This window comes from Pyrgilauda ruficollis, unplaced genomic scaffold (assembly GCF_017590135.1).
Source record: "Pyrgilauda ruficollis isolate IOZ18807 unplaced genomic scaffold, ASM1759013v1 scaffold113, whole genome shotgun sequence".
Lineage (NCBI taxonomy): Eukaryota > Metazoa > Chordata > Aves > Passeriformes > Passeridae > Pyrgilauda > Pyrgilauda ruficollis.
This window is the reverse complement of record NW_024509544.1, coordinates 1413022-1427192: the sequence shown is the minus strand read 5'-3', so window position 1 is coordinate 1427192 and position 14171 is coordinate 1413022. Positions and strand designations below refer to the sequence as shown.

Genomic DNA, 14171 nt, shown 5'->3' with positions numbered 1-14171 from the left:
CAGGACACAGCAGGGACCCCCAGGAGCCCACCTGCACCCCGCTGCCCCTCATGAGCTCCTCGGGGATGGCGTAGATCTGGTTCTCCATCTCCACCTTGCGCAGCCCGTTGTCCGACACCTTCACCCGCAGCACTCGGAAGTTGGTGCCACCCAGGTCCAGGGCCAGGAAATCCCCGTCCTCTGTGGGGTCAGGACAAGGACAACCCGTTAATTCCTCTGGCCACAGAGCCCTGAGGTCACCCCCTGCCCCCAGGTACAAGGAAAAGGTCAGATTTTCTATTATATTTCATAATTTTGACCTTTTTTTTTTTTTTTTGGTTTTTTAGGTCACCCCCTGCCCCCAGGTACAAGGAAAATTCAGATTTTTTATTACATTTCATCATTTTGCCCATTATTATATTTTTTTTTGGTATTTTATTGGAGCAGTCGCTGTATTCCCTGCCCCTCCTCCTCTGCCCCCATAGAGGATCAACATTTTGCCCATCATCAAGGCAGATCCTCATGCTTTGGGGCACGAATCCCACCAGCCCCCCCAGCAAAGCCCAAGCCAACAGGGATCTGAGGGAAGATGAGCTCCAGCCTCAGCTCCACCAGGAAGAAGACAGCAGAGCCATTCCTGACCCTGCTGATGCTCTTGGAAGCTCCTAAACCTCCATCCAAGGGGTTAAACCCTGATGGCAGCTGTGGGAACACCTCAGCCTGGCTCAGGTTTTGCTGTACTAAAAACCCCTGGTGTCCAGGCTCAGCCCAGTCCAGGCTCCAGGAATGCCACACACTCCTGGCATGTGGCAGCAGGAAACCCGGGAGGGAGAAGATCCCACAGAGCTGCTGTGGAATCTTTGCTCCTTGTTTTTTTTTTTTTTTTTTGCCAGGGCTGGGATTAAACGTGCAAGACTGAATTTCTTGTTGGGACTCAGATGTTTATTAGCTCTTATCTGTGTTGTACTCTCACAAACCCTGAGCTCTGCAGCACTTCACTCCAACAAACTAAAGCTGGAGCCCTGCCTCTCTCTCCCTCTCTCTCCAAGGCCTTTTAAGGATAAGCTGTCCAATTAAGAAATTACATCTAAATTATCTTTACTTTTAACCCAGTAACCAACCACCCATGGCCTGCAATGGGGACTTTTTTATCCAATTACACAAAACCACCCAAAGCCACGGAGAGGAAGAAGAGGAAGAAGAGGAAGAGGAAGAAGGGGAATAAGAAGAAGAAGGGGAAGCAGAAGGAGAAAAAGGTGAAAAAGAGGAAGAAGAAGGACAGGAAGAAGGAGAAGAAGGTGAAAAAGAAGGACCAGCCTCCATCCTAAAACCTCCATCTTGCTTTATAGATTTTCCTGTATTCTAAACCCTTAAACTCCACGTTTCCCACCCTGTGATATCACACACTTCTATCCAAACTCCACACCCACAATCCCAGTGTTATCACTCAATTTTGGAAGTTTTCCCCACGGCCTCAGGTCAGTGCAGAGTTCTCCTGGGGATCAATGCCTGACAGCACAGAAAATCTCAAATTCTCAGCGACCAGGACTCCAAGAATGCTCCTCCAAGGGGAGCCCGGGGCTGTGCCCGGCCCGGAGCATCCCCTCCCGGCTGTTTTGGGGCAGGGAAAAGCGCCCAGCTGGCTGTTTTGGGGCGGAGGGGCCGGGGAAAGCCTCTCTCAGCACTGTGAATGTGCTGCGCTGGCTGCCGGGGCCGCTTTGTGCCGCACAAAGGGAACAAAACCCGCGGGACATTAGTATGCACCCGCCGGCCGGCATGGCAGTGACTCCGGCTGGAAAGGCAGAGCAGCTCCTGCCCCAAATCCAGCCTCAGCCCCTGCCCCAAATCCAGCCCCAGCTCCTGCCCCAAATCCAGCCAGCCCCAGCCCCAAATCCAGCCCCAGCTCCTGCCCCAAATCCAGCCACAGCTCCTGCCCCAAATCCAGCCACAGCTCCTGCCCCAAATCCAGCCCAACCCCAGCCCCAAATCCAGCCCCAGCTCCTGCCCCAAATCCGGCCAGCCCCAGCCCCAAATCCAGCCCCAGCTCCTGCCCCAAATCCAGCCCTGCCCCAAACCCAGCCCCAGCCCCAGCTCCTGCCCCAAATCCAGCCCAGCTCCTGCCCCAGCCCCAGATCCAGCTCCAGGTCCAGCTGGGCACAGAGAGGGAGGAGGGCACTCGGGGGTCAGTGCAGCCCCAGAACAGAACTAAAGAGGGGCCAGAGCATCACATCCCTGAGGAGCACAGAGCCATCCCCAAGGGGCTCAGGGCCATCCCCAAGGGGCACAGGGCCATCCCCAAGGGGCACAGGGCCATCCCCAAGGGGCTCAGGGCCATCCCCAAGGGGCACAGGGCCAGCAGGGCACTGAGCTCCTGCACTGCTCCAGCCAGTCCCTGGATATTCCTTTCTCCTCCTCCCCTTGACCCCTTGCAGCTGTGAGCCTTAAACCAGTTTGGCAGCTCCTCTGGCAGCCTGTCTGCCAGCCACGGGGCACGGTGGCTCCTCCACAAACACAGCAGGAGAAGCTTGGAGGAGCTCCCCAGAGAGCCCAGCACGGGCACCACGCTCAGCCACAGCAGGGCAGAGCTGGCCCATCCATGGTGTCCTGCTCCTCACACGGGTCACAGCTCCCTGGCATTGGCACTGGGAGCATGGAGAGCACCTCAGGGGGGTGATCAATACTTGCAGGGCACAGAGAACCCCTCAGGGGGGTGATAAATCCTGCAGGGATAAGGGCACTGCAGCCAAAGAGGGGCACAGGGTCTCAGCTCCTTGGAGGTGACCCAGGAGGATCCCAAAAAAAAGAGCAGTTTGGGGGAAATTCCTGGGAATTCTGGGTGGATCAGCTTTGCAGGAGGAACAGGGCAGCCAAGGCTCCCTTGGGAAATTCCCAGGCATGCTGGCAGCACGTGGTGGGTGCCAGGTGTGGGCACTGCCCCCCGCTTTGGGCTCCCAGGTCCTGTGATAAGGGATCAGCCCTGGTGCTGAGCCCACAAGCCAAACAGGCAGGGCAAACACAGAGCCCTGGCTCCAGGGGCTGTTTGCTCTTGGCAAAGGGTGAGAGCTGAGGGCCTGGAGAGCCTGGTGTGCTGCTGGTGTGTGGGATCATGTCCCAGCACCTCGCAGGCTGCTCACCCCAGGGATTCCCCCATCAAGGCTTCCAACCCAATTCCAATGTGCAATTCCACTGCCTGGGAATCCTCTGGCAAGCTGGACTGATGAAAAATAAGAGGGAGAGGAAAAGCTGGGAGGCCCAGACTCCAGGGAGATGCAGGAGAAGGTGGAGCTGCAGACCCTGGCACTTCCCACTGTAGCTTCTCCCTCCATCCAGATAATTCACGGGATCAGGGAATGGGAAGGGACCCAAGGACCTCTCAGTTCCATCCCCTGCCCTTCCAGAGGACCTATGGCCCACCCAGCCTGGCCTTGAACACTTCCAGGCAGACACAACTTCCTTGGGAAGCCCTGCAGGGATGTGGTAAAGCCCCCATGTTTTCTGGGCATGAAAACAGCCTTTTCTTCCAAGCCTTTCAAGGCTCTCTGCCACACGAGCAGAGGCAGGAAAAGAGCTGAGCCCCCCAGCCAAGGGAAAGGTGCTGCCAAGAGCCATCCTTTGGATTTCCAGGGATTTGACCCCCAAATTCTGCAGCATCCTCCTGAAAGCTCCAGGCTGGCGTTACCAGCTGCACAGGATGCACCACAAGATCCTTAAATCAACACCATCGTGGAAACCTGAAAAAAAGCCTGGAAACACCAGCAGTGGAGCAGGGAGGAGGATGATGGCTGCACTGAGCAGGGAAAGCCCTCGGGAGGGTGCCTGGGGCTCCAAGGAGAAGCTGATTTGGGATCTGCCTCCCCATCCCCTCCCTGCCAGCACTGCATGCTGCTGCTCCAGTGCGTGCCAGAGCCAAGCAAAGCAAGGAAAGTTGATTTTAGAAGAGCTTCTGCTTTCAGAGCAGAATTCCCCCTTTTTTTATCACACCACACTGGAATGGCAAAGCCCCTGAGAGCCAGGGCTGGGCTTTGGCTTAACCTGCAGGTGTGACCTTGTATTTGCATAAGCACCTCTCATCCCCCTGGAGCTGGGCATTAAACGGGGTCTGATCCCACCCAGAGACACAGAGCAGGGGAGGGAGCACAGGGACCCCACAGGTGGATGGCTGGGAGCCCTGTGGCACCAGCCCCAGCCCAGAGCAGGGCTGGAGCAGAGGAACAACCCATCCTTGGACTGGGAGCAGCTGGCACAGGTGCCCAGCCCAGGTCAGACTTTGCCCAGGAGCTTTAAAGAGAGGGAAGAAGGAAGGACATAGCCCTGGGCAGTGAGATCCTCCCCAGCTGGCACCAAGCCCCCAACCCTGACTTGCCCCCTCCCCAAAACCCATGGGACACTGATGCCACTCAGGGGCTGGGTCCAGGGAATCCCAGCTCTCATTTCCCTGGCATTTGCTCTAAACTCCCTCATTTTCCAGCCCCCCTGGGCAGCTGCAGTGCCGTGACTGCCCCAGCATCCCTCTCATGTGACATTTTCCATGCTGCTGCTCCTCTTTCCCCCCCTCCCCCGGGTGAGAAATGCCAGCTGGGACACTGGAGAGGCTGGAAACAGGGAAGGGAGCCAAGGATCTGTCTTGTAAGGGCATGGGGAGGAATTGCTCCCTCTCCCAGAGGCGGGTCAGGGTGCTGGAAGTGCTGACACACGCTCCACCTGCACCCAGCACCTTTGGCTGCACCAGTTCCCATGCCCAGGGGCGGCTCCTGGCCGGCCCTGTAATTAAAAATATCCTCCAACATTTAAATAGATGGGAATCTGGATCCCAGGGCAGGCAGCCAGGTCCAGCTTTTGGGTGTAGGTGCAGCTGGGGGGGCCAAGATCAGGGGGTGCTTCGAGGATTAGAGGGGCTCAGGGGGAAGGTGGAGACACTTTTAGCAGGGGAATGGTTTCAAACTGGAAGTTTAAAGTATATACAAATAAAAATAGAAATTGTTGGGGAAATTCCTTCGTGGAAAGGGCAGTCCAGGCCTGGCACAGCTGCCCAGGGCAGTGCTGGAGTGCCCATCCATGGGAGGATTAGCAGCTGTGTGGATGTGGCACCTGGGGACACGGGGCAGGGATGGATTGGTTGGATTTGACCAACTTAGGGGCTTTTCCAGCCCAAACCATTCCATGGCTCAGTGATTCCACGGTTCTGTCACTTCTGTCCCTGCCCCCAGGGAGCAGCCAGCCAGCAGCCACGAGGGGTTTGGGCTCTGTCCCTCCCTGTGCCCCTCTCCTGCTGGTGACCAGCAGCCCCTGCCACCGAGGTTTTGCACAGATCCCTGCGCAGGAGCTGGCACCAGGGCAAGCCCAGCCCTGAGTAACTGCACCCTGCACAACCTGGGGCCCTCCAAGGCTGCCGTGGGTCTGCAGCAGCCAGGACCAAACCCTTGGAGGGTCCAGGCTACACCTGAGGGCGAGGGGTGATGCTGCAGGCATGGAGACGAGCTCCCTCCCAAAACACCAGGCTGGGAGAGGGAGCAGGAGAGGAGGATGTGCCTGGCTGGAGCGTGCCCTGGGCAGCTCGGGGAGAGGCAGAAAGGCCACATTGTGAGGGCCCAGCTCTGCCCAGGCCCTGTGGCACTCAGACAGCGCTGGCACCGCTGCCGCCTCGCTGCTCGTGAAATCTGATGAGCCGGACCCGTGACTGTCTCTGTCCTGCCAGCAAGGGCACGCGAGGGCGGCTTCCCTCCCTCCTCCCTCCCTCTTTCCCTCCCTCCTCCCTCCTGCCAGCAGGAACTGGGAGCCCCTCCAGCCCCAGCACGGAGCAGGGAGCCAGGCCTGTCCCCACACTCAGCCCCAGCAGCGAGGGTGGCCCCTGCGTGCCACCCCCGCTGTGGCAGTGCCAGCAGGACGGGTGTCCCCAGCCCTCTCGGTACCTGTGCCGTCCGGGGTGGACCTGACGAAGGTGGGCAGCATCTTCACGGAGGCGGTGGGGTTGGTGTCTGCCCCCAGCCCCTTCTCCATCTCCTTCTCAAAGCGCTGGGACACCTCCAGCAGGGTCTCGTCGGAGAGCCGCATGTGGTACAGGTACTTGTCCACCTGCAAGGGGCACACAAAGCCCAGGGCTCAGGCAGAGGGCTGGGGACAGGGCCACAGGACAGCCCAGGACAGTGTCCAGCCCTTGCTGAGGCTGCTGGGTGGACACAAGGAGCTGGAGCAGGTTCTGACCCATCCCAAAGTGCAGGACACGGCAGCTTGGCTGGAATTGCTCATGCCAGGGATCAGCCACGAGTCCTGCTCCTGCAGCTCTCCCAGGGTGCTCACCCAAAGCCACCCTGCATCCCCTCCCCAGGCTCTGCCAGCCTGGGAATCACAGAATCACAAAATCACAGAAGAATGAGGTTGGAAGAGACCTCTAAGATCATCATGTCCAACCTACACCATGTCCGTGTCCAGCCTTTTTTTAAACAGAGATGATGATGATTCCACCACCTCCCTGGGAAGAGCATTCCAGTACTTTATTATTCTTCCGGTGAAAAATTTTTTTCCCAGTATCCAACCCATCCCTTCCCTGACGTAGCTTGAGACTGTGTCCTCCAGTGCTGCCCCACAAGCTGCTCCTGGAGCTCCTTCCCACTCAGCCACCTGCAGACACCCAAACAGGTTGCCACAGAAGCAGGAATCCCAGCTCAGGGGTGAGTCAGGAGATTCTCCAGGTGCAAAGCCCTTCCCTCTCCACACACCTTGACCTTGACCCCCAGGGCCTCTTCCTGCACCGAGGATGCTGGGCAGGAATCCACTGCCCTGTCATTTCTCCACTGCTGAGATCACCCCAGGAGCCCAGAGCTACTCAACAGCCTGGAGCAAAGCACGCTGAAGTGACAGAAGTGGCAGCTGCAGTGACACAAGCGAGGCTGGAATGACACAAGCGCGTGCCACGGGTGGAGAGGGAAGAAACCCAGACCCCTATTCCTGGAAATTCTTGTACCCTGGTGTGGAGAATGCTCCTAAAAATGGCTTTAAAGCATCTTGTCCAGCCTGGGAAAGGCGTGGAAAGGCTCCTCCCCAGGCACCAGCAGCCTGGCCGGAGCAGGGAGCGGGAGAGGCGGCCACTGCCCGCTCCCAAACCATGCCCTGCTCCAATTAGCTCCACTCAGCATTAATTAAAGGGCAGCTGCAAGCCCTGAGAAGTCAAGGAGGAAAACTCCACCCCGTGTGCTCACCTGTCTGCAGGCACGTAACGCCGGGTCACCGGAACCGGGCCCGGCTGTGCTTTATGGGGCTGAGCTGCAGGAAATGGGCATTTTGTGGGCCACTAATTGCACCAGGGCCAGTGTGACCTGGTCAGGGATGTGCCATCCCACCCTGGGCTGGACACGACAGCCCTGCTGCGGTTTTGCCTGCCTGCGTTTCAGGCTCAGGGTGCTCCAGCACATCCTTTTTTCTTCCCCACCCTGAGCTCTGTTGGAAGTTTGGGAGCTGAGATCCCCTCGGTGAGGTCGGGGGATGGAGGAAAGCCCAGCCCAGCACATTCCAGAAGTGATGCTGCATCCCCTGAGGAGCAGCATGCTCTGAGTAAAACCTTCTCCTGGTGCTTCCAGCTCCATCCCAAAACCAGGAGCTAAACATGAGGGAAAGGCCAAGGAGAAGGAAACCTGGAGATTTCCTGGTTCCAGGTGTTTACCAGCTTCTCCTTATCCAGCCCAGCAGCAGGAAGTCAAACACTCTCCTCCCTCCCCTCCTGTTTGCTTTCACCTGCTGAAAATCCCCTCCCGTGTGCCGAGGCTCTGGTCACTGGCACCAGTAACCTCCAGTAACTGGTTGAGAGGTGGCTCTGGGGCTGGAGCCCCCCCCTTGAGCTGTGCCAAGGGTTACCCCGAGGGTTATCAGCCCGTGCCATCATCCCAGAGAAGCTGGGTGCTCTGGGAGCTGCTCAGCAGTGAAGACTCCCCGAAAAAACCCAAAAATCCCAGTCCAGGGAACCCCCCCTGGGGCTTCATCCCCTTCCCCCAGGCCAGGCCCTGCTCTGCACGTCCCCCATGTCCTCCAGGCTGCAGCACACCAGAATAACCTCAGCCTGAGGAGCAGGGTGACCTCCCCCTAATCTCCAAAGCCCTTAAAACCTGGATCATCTTCTCCCAAGGTGGATATCACCCCACTTGGCAGCTAAAGCAGGTCAGGGCGTGCTGCAGGACGGCTCCTTCCCCACTGAATCCACCCTGGCCCCAGCAGGGAAGAGCCATGGTCACTGGCCTTCCCAAAACTCCCCAGCCCTGTGACTGCTTGGTTACCCCAAGCACCCCTCAAACTGTTACCAATTTGATGGGATAAAACAGGGAATTCAGCCTGCAGAGCCAGAGTTTGGGCATCTTTCAGCACAAAACACCTTCTCAGCTGCTAATGCTGTTGGGAGAGCATGGAATAGTTTAGGTCAAGTTGCCAATTCCAAACAAAGTCACTAGGTTAGGATCCTGAAGGGGGCAATTGAGTTTCTGGAAAGCTTCCAGCCTAAACAGTGGTGTTTCCTCGAGGAAATCTAAACAAACCAAAGGGAGAAGGAAGGATGGAAGCTGGGAAGCGCCGGGCATGCCCCAGCCCAGGACACCGTGTTAAAGCTCCGGATCACGGAGTAGCTGTGGGTGTAATGAGCTCAATGCCACGTTTTTGAACCCAACCCCAGCAAATCCCCATCCCCTGGCTCAAGGCTGTCTCCAAGGTTCAGCTCATTTCCATGCCGGATGCTGGAGAGGTGCCCAGGGTCGCCTGTCCCGGCTGCACCGCTGGGAAGCCTCAGCTTGCCCAAATTCTGCTGCTGTGTGACCTGAGCTGAGCCAAGCCGGGCTTAAAGCAGCCCAAAAAACAGCTTTTATTTCCAGCCTCACAGCTCCAATGCCAGCAGTGCAGCTGGACACAGTTCTACCCCTCAAGACTCCTCTTAAGGAGCCTGGGCCCCAAGGGAGCAGTGCTGTGGAAATATTAATTAACTGATCTTCAATTAACTCAATTCCAAGTCAATGCCATTCTCCATAGAAAAGAGTTGGGGCTGCTCAGCCTGGAGAAGAGAAGCCTAAAGGGGCTCCAGGAGAGCTGGAGAGGGAATTTGGCCAAGGGATGGAGGGACAGGACACAGGGAATGGCTTCAGACTGACAGGGCTGGATGGGATATTGGGAAGGAATTCCTCCCTGTGAGGGTGGGGAGGGGCTGGGATGGAATTCCCAGAGCAGCTGGGGCTGCCCCAAGGCCAGGCTGGACAGGGCTGGAGCAGCCTGGGACAGTGGGAGGTGTCCCTGCCATGGCAGGGGTGGCTCTGGGTGGGCTTTGAGGTCCCTTCCAACCCAACCCATTCCAGGATCCTGTAAATCCCTTGGCTCACACTCTGCCCTTGCAGAGGTGCTGGGGAGCCTGTCCCCATCTCTTGGGGACACGGGGCAGGGCTGAGGGTGACACAGGGCAGGGCTGAGGGTGACAGCGCTTCTGGCACCGCAGGGGAAAGGGGAAAAGGGAAGTCCCAGGCAGCTTTGCTCCTGTGGATCCCAAACTCATCTTTCCCACTAATGACCCCGGGCTCCGAGAAGGGGAAGCTGTCTGCTTTTTGTTTTGGTTTTGCTCTGAATCCTGTCCCAGAGCCACGTGGCTGCCGGGAAGCTGGGCAGGAACACGTGCTCCCCATCCCTCAGCATCTCCTGCTGCGGTTTGCAGCTGGATGTGACTGATTCCCGCAGATTTTGGAGCAAAAGCAGAGCACTGGGAGAGGGTGGCTGCTTTCTGGGACAGATTCTTTACTTTTTGGCTACTGAGCCAAGCATTTGTTGACTGCAAGATGACGGAGCAGTGTTCAAATCTGGGGAAGGCTGCAACACCCCAAAACCCACGGCTTGTGCTGTCACCCCTCTCTCCAGGGAAATTTGTGCTGGGAATAAGATTTTCTTTAAATTACCTCCCTCCCCATGGCAGTTTTTAACTTGAAGCATGCCGTTTTGTAAGAATCCCTGACGTTTGAGGCGATGCTGGATCCCCGGGAGGGGGATGCCGTGAAGCACCAGCCGTGCTCCCACCCACCCAAACCCATGGTGGGACGTGATGAATTTGGGCAAAGCGAGGCCGAGGGAGCAGCAGAGGCTGCAGGGGGAAGCTCTGAAGGGTTTATTCCCCGTTCCACATCCTCAGTCCCTGCACTGCCCGTGCCTGTCCCTGTTTCCCACCCCGGGTGACTCAGGGCAGGGAACCGGCTCGTCCCCTCGCCCGACTCCCCCGGGTGACACAGGGGTGATGCTGGGCTGCCCTGGTGGCACCCACGTCCCGTCCTTCAGCTCCTCCACGCCGGCTCCAAGGCCACGTGTGCCCTCCCTGCCTCCCTGCCGGGATGACACACGCCCGGAGTCATCCTCACCCGGTGAGTCAGATGTTTCCTGCTCGGCCGGTTCCTCCTCATCCTCAGCCCCGGGCCAGCAGCTGGATCCACGCCGGAGGTGGAGCCGGGTGCTGATGGGGAGGAAGTGAGCATCCACCAGGGAGCATCCACCGGCCCATCCTCAGGTGACCCCGCTGCCCCAGAGCCCCAGTAAAACCCAGTTCAGCCAGGAAAAAAGCTCTGCCCTCCAGTTCTGGAGACATCCAGCTGCTGCTGTGCTTCCCCCCGTGTTAAACCCACAAGGTCTTGGGGATGCTGGATGGCAAAGCCTCCCTAGCCCCAAGAACCCCCTGGGATGGTGGGAGCATCCCCCTGTGGAGGGAAACTGAGGCTGGGCAGCTCTGGTGAGGAAGGAGACACAGGGTGGCATCCCCAAGGTGGGACCAGCTGCCCTGCCCATGACCTTGGCTCCTGCCACTGACCTGGGCAGCCTCAGGGGAAGATGTTAAGTTGGTTTTCCAGGAATTTGCCAAAGGTGCCCCTCCCATACCCACAGAGGCAGCCAGCAGGGAGGAATCAGCTGGGTAAAACTAATCTCTTGGCAAAGGGAAAAATTAAAAAAAAAAAAAAACCCAACAACAAAACAAACCAAAGAGGAAAAGCTGCCCCTGCTCAATTCCATCCCAGTTTTTCCCTTTTGAAGGAGGGATGGGGAGAGGAGACGCTCAGTCCCCCTCCCAGTGACGAGGCTGAGGGATGAGGAAGGCCAGGGTGAGCTGGCACATCCCAGGGGAACGCGGGGCAGCAGCGGCAAACTTTCAAGCTGGGATCTCAAAGGACGCTGCCGAGGTTAATTAAAGTTTGCACAATCCCTTGGGGGTTAGATAAGTCTGGACAACCCACTTTCCAGGCAGGAAAAGGGCAGGAGCTGGGGAGGGAGGTAATATGCCCCCAGATAGTAGCAGAGCAGGTAAAGCTGCTCCATGGCAAGAACGGGAAGAAAAATCCCATTTTTGAGGCTATTTCCAAGGCCTTGAGGTGGGCACCATCCACAGCTCTTGGAAAAGACACTTTTTTTACACCAGCTGAGCTCCTTTTCTCCCTGATCCAAAGGGAAAACACATCCCAGGCTACCACCTACAATCTTTTCTCCCAAACACAGGGTTTGATAAGAAGACCCAACCAAACAAATCACAGCTTTCCAAGAATTTCAGCCCCTCCACCTCCCTGTGCTGGGGACTCCCTGCCTTCTCCCTTTGCCTGGGGAGCTTTGTACACCAGGAATGATTTTGACACCCAGGCTGGAAGCAGCCAGGTCAGACAGCTGCCTTCTCCCCCCTCTCCCTGAGCCCAGCTCAGCTCCCTGCTCTCCCCCAGCTTCGCCTCACGGGAGGATTCACAGGAATTTGTTTAAAAATATCCCAGAAAATCCAGTTGTGGAGGCAGCCAGCAGGGCAGTGCCGTGTCCCACAGGATCACCAGCTCCGGCCAGCAGCTCCTGGATATTTTTATTTTCCCTCCCTCACATATCAAACAACCTTTTTTTAATTTGTGCTTGGGAGGCGCGAGGGGCACCGAGCCGGTTCCTGAGGCTTCGCACACCCTTCTCCCGGCGGCTGGGGAAGGAGAATTCCTCCAGCCCGGCTTTCCCCCTGCATTATTCCCAGCTCTTCCCGATAAGGAAGGCGTGAGCAGCCCGGAGCCGGGCCCGGGCTGTGCCGCTGGCCTATTTCTGCCAGGGTTACACAACACAACCCCTTCCCTACCGTGGATGCGGCTGTTGCACAACCCCGGGGCCAGCGGCGAGAAGCCGAGCCCGTATTTCCTTGCGGATCGCTCTGCCTTGGGAACTTTTCCCTGCACTTTGTTTAGGTTGGAGTTGGTTATTTTTATTTTTTTTATTATTTTTTTTTAATGTTCTGACTCGGTTTCCTTCCTATCTAAGCCCGCTGAAGGGCCAACGTGGCAAGTTTCACTTCCCCGGCAGCATCCCCAGGGTTATCCCAGGTGTCTCCAAGCATTTCTCTCAGTTTTTTTACGGCGATTTTCGCAAATCCCGACCGCCTCACACTCGGAGCAGCAAATCCCGGCCATTCCCGAGTCGGGAATCACAGACAAACCCTCTCTGCCCTGTTCCCAGATGCCAGCGGAGCCCTGCAGGAGCAGCCTGAGCTCCGCGCTCTCTCCCATCCAGCGTTTTTCCTCCAGGAATAATTCATTAAGCCCAGCCTAAGCGCTGTCCTGGCCAGACAAAGGAGCCGCGGAGAGCAGCAACACTCGAGCTTTTCCAGCGCCCGAGCTCCGGACCGGGGGGTGACCCACACCCCAACGGGCTGCCACCCTGGGAACCCCAAACCGAGCACTCAGAACCCCAAAACCCCGCGAACAGGAGCCGGGGGGGTGGGTGGGGTGGGGGGGGTGCTTCCCACCTCTGTCACCGCGGGGACGGGGCGACACGTGCGCGGCCACCGCGTGGCCAAGGCGACCCGAGGGGCAAGTGCCACCCCCGGGCGGGTGGCCCGGGCTGACCCCGCTGCCCGCGGGGGCTGCGGCTCGCCGTCCCGGCACGGCGGGGAGCGGCGGAGCGGCGGCCGGGGATGCTCGGCGCCGGCGGGAAGCGGCGGCACGTGCTGCGCGGGGGTCCCGGCACGGAGATCCCCCTTCCTCCTCCTCCTCCTCCTCCTCTTCCTCCGCCGCCGCCGCCCGGCCACGCGGGGTCCCGCGGCACGTACCGCACGCGGCCCCGGCCGGGCAGCGCCGGGGCCTCCGCCCGCCCGGCCCGGCCCCGCTTCCCCTTGGCTCCCCGCTTAGCTCGCCTCCTGGTCCCTTTTAAAAAGTTTTTAAGGTTTTTTCCTCCTTTTTTTCTTTTTTTTGTGGTTTTTTTTTTACCATGTCTCCCTTTTTTTTCCCCCCTTTCTTTTTGCTCTTTTTACTCCCTTCCTCTCCTTTATCTCTTTTCTGCTTTTTTCCCTTCCTTTTACTTTCTTTTTTCAACTTTTTTTTTCCTCATCCTTCTTCCTTCCCCACTTATTCCCCTCTTCACTTTCCTTCCCTTTTCTTTTCCACTTCTTTCTTCCTCCTCACTCCCCCCTTCTCCTTTTCCCTCCTTTTTTTTTGTTTTTACTTTTACCCATCCTTTCTTTTTCTTTCCTTTTTCTCTCCCCCTATTTTCTCTTCTTCCCCCCCCCCCCCTTTTTTTTTTTTTTTTCCTCTTTTCCTTCCCCTTTTCCTCTTCACTTTCCCCTTTTCACCTTTCCCCTTCCCTCTCCCCACTCTCCCCGGCGGGACCCCCCCTCACCTTCTGCGCCTGGTCATGGCTGAGCTCGGTGAAGAAGTAAGCGAGGAGGTGCGATGCGATCATGGCGGGAGCGGCTCGGCACGGCTCGGCTACTGGGGGATGCGGGGGGGGTGCATTGGGAGGGTTGGGGAGCACTGGGGGGGTGCAGTGAGGGTGGGGGGCTGCATTTGGGGTGTATCACACGTGTGCCGCAGCCCGCGTGGCCGTGCCCGCAGCCCGTGTGTGTGTCCGTGTGTCCATGGCTGTGTCCGTGTGTCTGTCAGTGCCCACAGCCCGTGTATGTGTCCGTGGCTGTGTCCTTGTGTCCGTGTGTCCATCCCCGCAGCCCGTGTGTGTCTGTGGCTGTGTCCGTGTGTCCGTGGCTGTGTCCGTGTGTCCGTGGCCGTGTCCGTGTGTCCATCCCCGCGGTCCGTGTGTCTGTCCGTGCCCACAGCCCATGTGTCCGTGGCTGTGTCCGTGTGTCCGTGGCCGTGTCCGTGTGTCCATCCCCGCGGTCCGTGTGTCTGTCCGTGCCCACAGCCCATGTGTCCGTGGCTGTGTCCGTGTGTCCGTGGCCGTGTCCGTGTGTC

The 14171-nt window shown here is 58.1% G+C and overlaps 1 protein-coding gene across 1 annotated transcript in view; it reads right to left on the bottom strand.

Annotated features, from left to right (window-relative positions):
* LOC121359742 (hexokinase-2) overlaps positions 1–13687 on the bottom strand; it is a 28100-nt gene extending 14413 nt beyond the window's left edge. Inside the window, exons 1-3 of the mRNA XM_041478906.1 lie at positions 13603–13687; positions 5889–6051; positions 32–180 (exon numbers count right to left, since the gene is read on the bottom strand). Of these exons, the coding sequence (XP_041334840.1) occupies positions 32–180; positions 5889–6051; positions 13603–13665 (375 nt within the window). The 5' untranslated portion in view covers positions 13666–13687. The remainder of the gene's footprint in view (positions 1–31; positions 181–5888; positions 6052–13602) is intronic.
* Positions 13688–14171: the final 484 nt, after the last annotated feature.